At 39.6% G+C, this 12,792-nt stretch overlaps 1 protein-coding gene and 1 non-coding gene across 2 annotated transcripts in view; both read right to left on the bottom strand.

The window, feature by feature from the left end:
• Positions 1-1,757: 1,757 nt before the first annotated feature.
• Positions 1,758-12,792, bottom strand: part of OPN5 (opsin 5) — a 42,210-nt gene continuing 31,175 nt past the window's right edge. Inside the window, exon 7 of the mRNA XM_017505169.1 lies at positions 1,758-2,473. Within this exon, the coding sequence (XP_017360658.1) occupies positions 2,465-2,473 (9 nt within the window). The 3' untranslated portion in view covers positions 1,758-2,464. The remainder of the gene's footprint in view (positions 2,474-12,792) is intronic.
• Positions 2,903-3,067, bottom strand: LOC119467814. Its single transcript, XR_005196434.1, has one exon. It is a non-coding gene; the product is annotated as a U1 spliceosomal RNA (small nuclear RNA).

Below are 12,792 nucleotides of genomic sequence, written 5' to 3'. Positions count from 1 at the left end.
ATGCTCAAAAAATTCCATTAACATTTTTAAAAGATATTAAGCAAACCAGAAATATATATACGTATACACACATACATATATACTTTTTATATACCTACATACATGCTGTAACTTAATACCTACACCAAACTCTAAGAGAAATGGCTAATCTCCTGAGGCCTACAGATCCACTCGAGCAAAATAAGTCATCTTCTTTTTTCACTAACTTGGCAGTGAAGCTCTTCTCCCACTTTGGAACCTAATGAGGTCAGCCGTGGTGACAGCAGTCAAAGGAGAACCCAGCCAGGTCATCCAAAAGCAAGTATCATCTCTACTCATAATCTCGACTTTCTTCCCTTCTTCCCCATAGTCTTTTATAGAAAATAATAATAATAATTGAATAGAAATTATATTTTAACTTAATTTTTTTCTCTCACATTCCTGTCAGATGTGCTACTACAGTCAAAATCAACCAAAGGTTTTGACAGGAGGAAAAACAGAATCAGTCCCTGAATCACAGAGACTTGAATCACCAAACATTCAACGGGCGTGGTATGACAATAGTTTTGACTTGAAGACTTGTGTTCATCTGTCATTTTAACTGAAGCTGTCTTTTGGGAGTGCCAAGGCTTCCGGCTGCCAGGGAATCCTAAGGGACTTGCAATTGGCCTAGAACCCATTTCACTTGCCAAAATGTCTAATTTATTATATTAAGAAAATTCTCTCTGCTGATAACAACAAAATCATTAAGCAACTATCACTTTTTGGCTTTTTAGACAAAAATGCTCCCTTACTTCTCTCCTGTTCTAAATGTTATTATTTTAAACATACCTCATTACTATTTATTATGCCCAATTAAAGGTACTTGCATATTTGCATCATGTCTTTCATGGTTTAAACTCACTTTGGCACATTAACAAAATCCTATTATTGTTCATTTAACCTTTAGAAAGTTCACAGATATCTAACCTACCTGTCACCAAGATTTGTGTTTATGCATTAGGCATTTCCCAACTGGACCATTTCACAGACTCCTGGCTGGCTCTTCTCATTCATTCAGTGTGTGTTTACAATTGACTGAAAATTTACAAGGTGCTTAAGTTTTTTTGTTTTTTTTTTTTTTCTCTAAAGTTCTCGTTTTTGCTCTCCCCCTGGACTGGCATAATGACTTTCTTTTTTTTTTGAGACGGAGTCTCACTCTGTCACCAGACTGGAGTGCAGTGGTTCGATCTCACTCAGGCTGGAGTGCAGTGGCACAATCTCAGCTCACTGTAACCTCCACCTCCCATATTCTAGCGAGTCTCCTGCCTCAGCTTCCTAAGTAGCTGGGACTACAGGTGTGGGCCATCACGCCCGGCTAATTTTTGTGTTTTTTAGTAGAGATGGGGTTTCACCATGTTGGCCAGGATGATCTCAATCTCCTGACCTCATGATCCCTCCACCTCAGCCTCCCAAAGTGCTGGGATTACAGGTGTGAGCCACCCTGCTCAGCCATGACTTTCTTCTTTATGTGAGAGTTACCTTTAAAATTAAGGTAGCGTCTTCTTACTTTGTTTCTGTTGCATAGTTTCCAACAAAGAAAAAGAAAGAAGGGGGAAAAAAGCTATTCTAATGAATTTTGGGGATAATTTCAATTTCATTTTTACAAAGAAAAAATAGACTCAGGCTGTCCTAGCTTAAGCTCTTATTTTCCAAAGACTTTTAAAAGGAAGCATCCCAAGGAGCTTTAAGCAGAAAAAAAAACAAAAAGGAAATAATTCTATTTCAAGAACTGGACTGTTTCTGCATACATGGAACTCATGTATGGGAACCTGTAGCTGGGCTGGGGCAATAACCTACACATTAACTGTAGTAAGAATATTTTGGGCATAGAAAGCCCACGCTATCCTCGCTGAAACTGGAGCTGGCCTGAAAAAACTTGAGAGGTGCTCAGAGGCTATGGTAAAGGCATCAGGGACAAATCCTACTGATGATGCTTCCTATCAGTAAAAGACCCCCCTTACCCTGCTTTGCCAATCATCAAAATAGATTTTCACCAGTCCATACTCACCTCTGCCCAATATATCATCTGCAACAGAACAAATCAAATTACACACGTGGAGCATAGCTGCCCTATTTAGAGACACAGCCCGATCTCCTTGGATCAAGCTTTCCATACCAGCTTTCACAAGCCCCAGTTCAGTAGAAAGTGAGGTCCTTACTCACCAGCCTGAGGTGTGCACTGCACGATGTTGAAAGCATGGGTTTATAGCACTCTCTAGTTGTAACTCTGCCACTATACTAGAATGAGATAATTCAGCTAAGATACTTGGATACTCCTATGGTGCATCATTGTTTTGATATTCCTTGTGAATTATTTTTTCCTGACAGGGTAAGTGGAGTGGAGGCGAGAAGTCAGAAAAGTAACATTTGTAAGCTAGTTTCTCTGCATGTGCCAGATGCTGTGTAAGCACTTCACATGCACTCTTCACAACAAGAACATTTGTTATTCCCACTGTAGAGAAGAAAAAATTGAGTTTTAGGGTGAGGCATACATCAGTAAGTGGAGAGATTCCAAAACTAAATTCAGAGCCTAAACATACCACACACATGCCAAAAGAACTGGAATTGTGATGGACATTGTCACTGAGGACGGCTTCTCCCAGAACCCGCAGAGACCTCTTTCTGGGTGCATCCCACCCTGTTTCCTTCCTGGATGATCTAATGGCTGCAATTCTAGTTGAGGCTCCTTTCTTACCTATAGAATCTCCAAAGTCTCCCAATACTAATCCTTGTCTTCTACTCCTAAGCATTGCCTAGAATGAAATACACCCTCCAAAGACTACCTGTAAGGCCTTGCAGGATCTTCTCCCTACTCATCTGTACTGCCTAATTTTCACCTATATACCCTTCTTTTCTGTTCTTCAATATATTTTTTTTTAACTAGAGGAGAGCATGAACACAGTTCCCGTACTACCACAGATTGTGCAGTAGAATTTCCCAGATTTGAAGGAATCTCAGGGGTCAGTACACCTGATCTGCAATGGATAAGGCTTGCCCTGGAAAAATAATCTTAGGAATCATGGCATCTCCCCTGCCAGGTATATTCTCCTACACACCCTTCAATGCATCCAATATAAACTTTCATCTATCTTCCAGGTATGCTTCTGCTGGGGCTTCCAGTCATGTGCCTCCACCTCCTTCTTTGCCTGAAAACCCAATCTGTCCTTTAAGCTTTTGCTCAAATAGTACTTCCTCCTTGAAGCCAAACTCTCTCTCCAACCCCTGACTCTGACTTTTCTGTTTAAGAGTAAGTTCCTTGAGGGTTAAATTCGTGTCTTATTCAACATCAATGTGCAGTCACATACTGGGCCAAGGCCACATAATTAACCAGAGTCAGAACTCAGTTCTGATGACCCAACAAGCATGTGGTTTGGGGCTTTGCTGGGATCACAGCAGGGTTTTATGCTATTTTCTTGTGCCATTCAGAGCAGCGAAGGCAAACTGTATCCTCAGATATGTGTCCTTCGAATACGTAAGAAGAAAGTCTTATTCCATTTTGGATTATCCTAGAACAGATTAGCTTGTAGAGTTGTGAAGACTGAAAATGTCATTTGGAGGATTTGAATAACACAAGTGTGGGAGGATAAAAACAATCGACCAAATAACATTTTTTTCCACAGTAAGAAAAAAAAAAAAACCTGTAATGATGTTCATTCATGAACAAATTTTTATTAGTTCTCATGGCCAATCTGCCAACAGAACACACTCCATAATGGACCTACACTGCCCTTCTTGCCAGGCTCCACAGCACTCTCACTTGGAAAGACAATTTCAGTTATACCCTATTACATACCAGCCTCTTCATCTCAAGAAATACACATTCCAAGCATCTACTCTGGATATGCCTTTGCGTTTCTGTGGAACTAAACTGGGAACCCATTTCCAAAGTGGCTGGCATGTTTCATTTTAGAGTAAAAACTGGGAAAGTTATTGAGCAAGAACCTGAATTAATCTAAAAGAAACGATAGGAAGAGTGCAGTTTTGGGTGTAAGGAAAATATTCTCTATCTCATGTCAATAACCTCAGTCATTTTTTTTCAACAAGAAAAGGCATTTCCTTTCTTCTTGCTAGCCACCATTCGTATTCAATTAATAACAAACTCTTGTCCATGTTTATTTCCAAAGCACTTCTAAAATCTAATAACCCTCTCTCTGCAGGTACCAGCATTCAGACCCTTAACAGCCCTTATATGGATGTATTTTCCCCCTATTTCTTCTTAAAACTATCCTTCAATGATTCTCAAACTGTGGAGTGTAAAGGAGTCATCTGGGATAAGAATCACCTGAATTTTTTTTTTTTTTTTTGAGACAGAGTCTCACTCTGTCACCCAGCAGCTGGAGTGCAGTGGTATGATCTCAGCTCACTGCAACCTCCACCTCCTTGGTTCAAGCAATTCTCCCATCTCAGCCTCCCAAGTAGCTGGGACGACAGGCATGTACCACCACACCCAGCTAATTATTTTTTTTTATTTTTAGTAAAGACAAGATTTCACCATATTGGCCAGGCTGGTCTTGAAACCCTGACCTTGTGATCCACTTGCCTCAGCCTCCCAAAGTGCTGGGATTACAGGCGTGAGCCACCGTGCCCAGCCTCACCTGCATTTTTTAAATGCAGATTTGTAGCCACTATTCCACAGAGAGTCTGATACATGAGGTGTGAGTGGGGCCCAGTGATTTACATTTTAACCAAGCATCCCATGCAACTCTAATATAGGTACTTTGAATGCCACATTTTGATGAGAACAAGGACTACATTGGCCTGAAACTATAGGATTTAAAATAAAAATCTTAAAACAATTTACATGTACTAAAATTTCTCACATCTTTTCCCATATTCAACTGGAAACAGTGAAAATTATTGACCATGATGACATAAATGTTCAAAGACCTCCGTGAATTGACGCCTTTCTTTCTCTTACGCACTTCTCAGGGCCTCCAGGATAATACTGTGCCAAGACATACAGTGTGTTCTTCCTCACAGAGCTCTCTCTGGTTTTGAAGACCCTCCTAGAACTTTTTTCTGGCCAACTTCCATCAGAGATCTCCTCTTCTAGCAACGTCCCTGGGTCCCATCCCCTCCCACACCCACATGTCTTAGGAGAGCTCTACCTGTGCAGCTTCTAACATAGCATTCCCCACAGTGTAGTGAGACCATTTACAGTTGCCCCTTGAACAACACGTGTGAATTGCACAGGTCCACTTGTATATGTGGATTTTTAAAAAAACAAAAGTTACACCAAGTGTACCTGCCTCGCCTGCCTCCCCTTCCGCTTCCTCTACCACTTCTGCCTCTGCCACGCCTGATACGGCAAGACCAGCGCCTCTACCTCCTCAGCCCCCTCAACGTGAAGACAATAAGGATAAAAGCGTTATGATGATCCACTTCCACTTAATGGACAGTAAATATATTTTCTCTTTCCTGTGATTTTCTTAGTATTTTCTCTAGCTTATTTTACTGTAAGAATACAGTATATAATACATATAACATGCAAAATATGTGTTAACCGACTGTTTCCGCTCTTGGTAAGGCTTCCAGTCAACAGTAGGCCATTAATAGTTAAGTTTTGGGAGAGTCCGAGGTTATAGGCAGGTTTTCAACTGCATGGCTGATCAGTGCCCCTACCCCCACATTGTTCAACCGTGACCTATTTTCATATAAAGAGCATGCCTTATTTTTTGCCTAGCCTCCTATGTAGGAAACAATCAATAAACAATGTCTATTGGAGTTGATTCTCAAATGCTATCACACTCCCATACAACTGGTTCTCTTATCCCATAAACCAACTTAGGATTTGATGCGCCTGGTCTAGAATCTCCTGACTCCCTTAAAAGGAGTAGAATCAGTTCTTAATTGCTCATCCCAAGTGTAAATCCAGCAAGGAAACAGAATTATTGTAAGAGACATAGAGTGGGATTTTAAATCAAGCGAGATGAAAGAAGAAATCTAAATACAGAATAAATTGGTCAACAATAGAGTGAAGTACCAAGAGTCACAGGCTTTAGAGGCAGACTGAGAAAGCTGGAATCCTAGCTCTTCCATTGACAGGCTGTGTGATTTTGAGCAGGCTGCATAAATTCTCTGTGCCTCAGTTTCCTAATAGGGGACAAAGAATAACCCCTAGGGCTTTTAAAACAGGTAAAAAAGTAGAGCAGACTTTAGCAAAGTTTTTCCATAAAGGGCCAGAAAGCTCCTATTTTAGGTCTCGCAAAACTGATAGTCTCTCTACTCAAAAGGAAAAACAGCTATAGACAACATGTAAACAAACGGACATGGTTGTGTTCCACTAAAACTTTATTTACAAAAACAGGCAGTAGGTCAGATTTGGGCAGAGGGATGTAGTATGCTGACTCTTACTTAAAACCATTGCTCAGCATATGTTAAACTTAATAATGTAGCTTTTATCATTTTGCTTGGAGGAATTTGCTTCCCAGCAAATAATTCAAGTTTCAACCTTTTATACAACTTTTAATCATGTTATCACTGTAACGAGAACACATTTTGCCTATTTTTTTTATTATTGCCTATTTGTTTATCATTGTTTGTTATTTGCCTATTTGTTTATTATTGGAATCAACATAAAATGAGCTGATATCTAAGACTCATCACCTCAAAAGATTTCCTCAGATACTTCATTTATGTTTGTCATCAGAAATAAAACCAGCAGGGTATTTTCTGAAACAATATAACTTCCCCTATAATTTCAACCATTCTGAAGCACAGAATTTAATCTGAAAAACCTGTAAGACACTATAGTGGGAAATATGCCAATAACAGCAGCAGCCTGATTAATTTGAATGGTTTCGTTCATTTGAAAATCATTTATATTTAATGATGAACTGTTAATTAATAATTGTATTAAATTAAATTCAAACAACACTGAATGAAATCAAGGCACTAAACTACTGAATGTGGAATAAATTACTCCCTTTCTCCTCTCCAGTATCACATTTCTACTTATACTGTAGTGTGTGTGTGTGTGTTTATAAGTATGTTCCTAACTTCCAGAATTACTTACAGATTTCTGACGAGCAAGTCATGGCATCACTACCCAGGAAATTCAGGGTGTCCTGGGTGAGTTCAACAGCCACATATTCTTGTTGTGATTCTTATTGTGCTGTTAAACTACAAGTACAATTACTTAACCGCTTCGGATATCTGCTCCAGGAGCTAAAAATAAATATTTTTAAAAACAAATTTAAAGAAGCCGCACCTGCCTCCTTTTTGTACCAACTTTTGCAAGCCTATTTTTTTTTTTTTTTTGGCAAGGTTTGTCTGGAAGTTGTTGCTCTCCTCTGCCCACACAGTCCTCGGCTTTATTAAATCTTCTAAATGCCTGTCTTCATTTGCAGGGCTTGGAACAGCAGCAGCTGCTGCAACCCAGAATGAGACAGGAAATTCTCTTGCTTAGTAACAGCCTTAAGCACCCACATTGCCCTCACTCTCGCTCTCCCTTCCACCATATTTGCTCAGCCTGAATACACTCTAGTTGCTCTAACTCTTGTCATGAACACCCTTGAACCAGTCACTTCTTACAATGAAGTCTGCATAATCTCCTGGCTCCCAGCTGACCTGACTCCTGATTTTCCATGTCTGCCCTGGTACCTCATCTGACTGTACAGAAAATAGCTCAAAAGAGGTGGGTAGGGTCATCTCTAACCTTGGAACGCCTTTCCATGCTTTGGAGACGTATCATCTTTGTGGAGTGTGTGGTTTCATTGCCGTCCTGAGCTAAGAGCCTCATCTGTGCCCCACACACAGGCTTAACTGCAGATTGAGATTATCCTATGGATGAATGCCCTGCCAATCCCCACTGGCAGTGAGTTTCTGCAAAACACTGGCTTGTAAGTGTCTGTACAATGTTCAGGCCCAGTCCTGCATGTAGAGAAGGGTGCCTGATTCTCCACTCTCTGGAAATGTCATGAGTAATTTGCTGCTTCAGTGCTATTCTTCTTCACTTTCAGTCATTTAAGTCATTTTATCAGCCTGGTCTCACACATGGATTTCCTTCTACATGGATGGAATGTCAAAATGTGCAGCTTCAGGTCTATTCTGAGCAATCTGAATATATCCCACATGCTTGCTGACAAATTTAGCTACTTTTTTACATGGATTAGGTGCTTTTTTCCCCTCTAATTATATTTTGTTCATTTTATTCATTTGGGTGTGTATATATGTGGGTCAGGCAGCTATTGGAAATGAATGCCACTCTCAAAATAGAAAATACTTAGATAAGTGTAACTCTTGGCATTAAGGAAAATATCCTTCTTTCTGAATAGATTAGCTCTAGGTAGTCAATCCTAACATATCTGTATGTGAAGAAATGCTGACTCACCCAACAGCTTCCTTTTTCCCTTCCCTGGTTTCTTGAAGAGGCGAATGGACCTTTGGCCCTAGTGTTCCACTGAAGGCTGTCATCTCAGAATTCTCCCCGCAAGATAGCTGATGCCATCATCTCCCTTTGTCCTGAGGGTGAAACATACCTTGGAGAGTGTCCTGCTCACAGAGCCCCAGTATACAGGGACACTTTCAAGACTCCAAGTCCGCTCATTGATTAGAGTACTATTTCTCAGGACACTTCTGACTGTGACCACATACAATGGGAAAATACTTTAAAACATATTAGTCTTAACAGAATCATCGACTTAAACTCAATGGGCATGAAAGTCACCTTGTTAAATTACAGATTCTGATTCAGTAGTAGGTCAGGCATGGGGCTGAAGTTGATTTTCTTTTTTTTTTCCTAATCAGCTCTCAGGAGACACCCAGCAGAATTTCTGTTTCTGCCTGTATTCCTGAAAAGATCTATAGTGAGAACTGGGGTTCCCATCCCAGTAAACTGTCTACTAGAAGGCTGATTATCTCGACCCTTTCATAGGCAAGGTGCTCTGACCCCCTTCTCCATCTCCAAGATATCTCCAGGATGACTCCCACTGGAATGGAGTAAATCGCTGTTCTCTGTGGTCTCATACACTACATGCCACCTCCAATCATGGCTTAAAAGGGCAAATGTTTTTCATAGCATTAGTTCCTAACACTAGAAGTTTCCTGTGGCAGAGCTACCAGTGGCTATTTCCACAGAATCTTAGTGTGTTTCTCACTTTACGAAAAGCTTGAACGTCTCCCAGATCTACGGTGACTAGACATACTGAGAAATGTCCGCCTACCTCCTCAAGAGCAGGACTCACTCCTATCACTACAAAACCCACTTGGAATAATCACCTATGTCCTCTAATAGTGATGATAACAATAGTTTACTTTTATTTTATACTTTCAATAGACCAGAACTTTCCTAAGAATCTTACAGGCTACACATGAATCACAACAAATCCTAATGAGGTGAGACTGTCCCTATTCCACAATGAGGACAACCAGGGACACTGAGAGATCAAGTAATTTGCCTACACAGCTGGTAAATGACGACACCTGAGTTTTAAAATCAAGGCTGCTGATTCTGAAACTGTACTCTGAACTGCCATTCTGTGTCTCCAATGTTCTAGGTATTGTTTGGAAGAAAAAGTTGTAATCCACACTGCCCCAAATCACTTGGCCAGCTCCATTTTGCTGTATCCTGAGGAAGAAAACTACTCAAGAAATTTTCGTTTGCTCAAACCAAACATTCAAACATCCAAAGATAACAGGAGAACATTGGCCCTGGCAATGATTGAATTCTGCTCTAGAAGACCTCGTAAAAGCCCCGTATTTCTCTCCTCGTCTGGGGAACAGAGGTATATATGCAAATCAATTCCCAGGACCTGTCCTGATATTTTGCAGTTTCTCTCATCAAAGTAAACCCATAGGTCTTCATCTAAAAACTATTACACTTAAAGGCATTTACAATATATAGAAAGCTCAAAACTTTGTCAAAACCCTCAAATCCCTAAGGAACTAAAAACACATTGTCTCCTTCTTTTGTATCTTCCAAACATTCAGGACAGTGTATACTGCAGGTGCCTAAATGTGCCTGAATGCAAAGCTGAATGAGTGAATGCAGTATTTACGTTATGTACATTTCGCCAATGTTAAACCAAAATAAAACAAAGCCAACAAAGCACATGTATACTTGATAGAACTTTTTATCACACATGTGTTTTAAATAATATTTGTCTGCCTAATCCAGACTTCATGGTGCATGTGAGGGTATACTTGTCAGGCTAAGGAAAGCAGGTTCAAAGTAATTGAGAAAAGCAGTTTAAATGACAGTGTTTTGATTCAAATTTCTTAAAGCATTTTTATAATATATCCCATGTAGTCCCATAATCTGATGGACAAATATGTTGAAGATTCAATCACTTAAAAATCATTGAGGGTCACAGTGGTGACAAGGGATTTTGCAATATGGCCTCCACTAATAGCACAAGGCTTTGAGCAAAGTCTGTACTGACTGAGGGCATGCCCTTGAATGTGTTTTCTTAGCAAATTCCCTGTGGGTCTTGTATTTCTTGCCTTTTGGCCTATTTTAACAGAATGGTCAATGCTTTGACCTCCTAGACAATGAGGGCTGGCTCCCTTTCTACAAAATCAGTTATTGAATCGAAGATTGAGGCTATCTCTGCTAACCTTTTTGCTTTAATGACATATATCTTCATTCTATATATAATGTTCTCTGATGTTTTGGCAGCCTTTAAGACATTGCATTATGCTGGCATCATTGATCCCTGCAACAGCCTGCTCATCAGCTAGTTCTGACTCTTCCTCTCTTTGTCTTTTCTCCCTCATTTGCACTAACTTAATGGAGAATCATTTCCATTTGTGGATTTGTGGCTCATGTTGCTAAAGGTCATCAGAGGCAGTGGTGGGAAATTAAACGAGATGGATTTTTGTAGTTACCATTTCAGTTCTAAATAAGCATAATGCTTGATTCTTGAGACAATTGCATTTCTAAAAGTCAAAAACTTGGATTTTACTGTGAAATATACTCTTTTTGCTTCATTCTACTTGGAAAAAATTAAAATATATTTAGATTTTATTATGATCCTTGAAATCCAACTTTTCAAGTTAGTAGGGCATTTCTACTCTCAATCTCCATGTTATAAATTTATTTACTCATTTATTTATTAACAAGATAGGCCATGTTTAAATGAAAGTCCAGGGATCTAGGATTTTACATTCTTGATTCAATACTCTAGCTTATGTTTCCATATCTCCCCCAAGCCATTACTTGTTTGATTTCAACCATTAACTTTCCAAATGTTCTTTATGTATCAGGCACTGGGCCAGTTATGAGAACCCAAAGGAGAACAGGCATAGCTACAGGCTCAAAGATTTTGCAGTCTTTCTCCTAAACCCCCAGACATAAAATGTAATATATGTTTTTAAGCTAAAATTAAATTTGTAGAAGCGTTTGAGGACTGTACAGAGTTTTCTCAAATTGTTGGAAGCCACTGGAAAAGTAAAACCCACTCAGAAAATTGTCCACTGACAGTCTGGTGTACATGAGCCAACCTTCAATGACTCCTTGCTTTTTCTTCCTCCATTCTGCCCCAAGGACCACATCTTTATCAAGTCTGGTGCCTCCTAGCTCTCAGAATGTTACCCAAAACAAGGCAGAACCAAAGCATGGAGGACTTCAATCATATTTTTCAAATCAATAGCAGAAATTAACTCTAGGATCTTCTCCAAAGCGTCTACAATTTAAACTCTTTTTTTTCCTTTTCACTATGCTAATTTTTCTTATTACATGTATTTATTAAGCCATGTTGAAGACCACATTCTAGTTAAACAGTTCAATGAATCTACCTTTAAACAGTTAAACTGTCTACCTTCATGGACGTTTGTACAATGTTAACGTTAAATTCCACCTTCTAGACAAATCTACATTAACCTGAGTGTTCTTTTCTCCTTTTCTAACCTCTACTGCCATTCATCATCCACGTCCATAATTATCCCCACACACAAAAGAAGAGGGAGGAAAAAAGCCTCCTTCACTTTACCTTCCTCAGGTCATTTAAAACCAGCAATTTCTCTTTTAGCATTCTTATCCTACCTGCTTCACTCTGCAACTCTATAATCCCCACATCATTGAGTATGACTTTAGATTATTTTTAACTACCTATTTTGAATATCTTTACCTATGTTTCAAATGCTCCATGTTCAACGTATTCTAAATATAATTCACTCTCTCCCCCATCCCACTCTCTCTCCTGTATTTTTCCCCTCTGTAGACACCATTATCTAAATTATTTCCTAAGCAGATGGTCCCAAGTTATTCTCAACTCTTATTCCTCCATGTAATCAATTACCACTTTTTTGTCACTTTTTAAAATACTTAAACCTACATTTTCATCTTCATTTTTATTGCCATTTCTTAATTCAGGTCCTCGTATGTTGTAATTTTTTTATAAAGCCTCTCAGCTGGTCTGCCAATCCCTAATCTTGATTCCCCACTCTCGTGCGGTCAATCCACCCTCCACACTGCCACCAGACTGGTCTTTCTTCCCCAGCCAAAAATCATGAATGGTCTCCCTATCACCGTCACGGTAAAATCCATGTAACAGCATAAACAACAAAGCCCTTGGGATCTCATTTGACTCCTGCCAGACTACCACTCCCAGCTCCACTTCTGACCACCACTCACCTTAATAATAATAAGAGCAGTTGTTAGTACACAGGGTGCTTCTCTGTCACAGAAAAGTGACTTATGTGGATACTATATATTATAGTGCTAAGTGACTCATGTGGGTATTATCTCATAAGTCTCACAATGACTCTGTGATACCATTGTTATTATCCGCATGTTTCAAACTTGCCAAAGTACACAGAGGAGGGGTGCAA

Source organism: Cebus imitator, unplaced genomic scaffold (genome assembly GCF_001604975.1).
Source record: "Cebus imitator isolate Cc_AM_T3 unplaced genomic scaffold, Cebus_imitator-1.0 Scaffold334, whole genome shotgun sequence".
NCBI lineage: Eukaryota > Metazoa > Chordata > Mammalia > Primates > Cebidae > Cebus > Cebus imitator.
The sequence above is the reverse complement of the archived record's forward strand: the minus strand, read 5'-3'. Positions and strand labels throughout refer to the sequence as shown.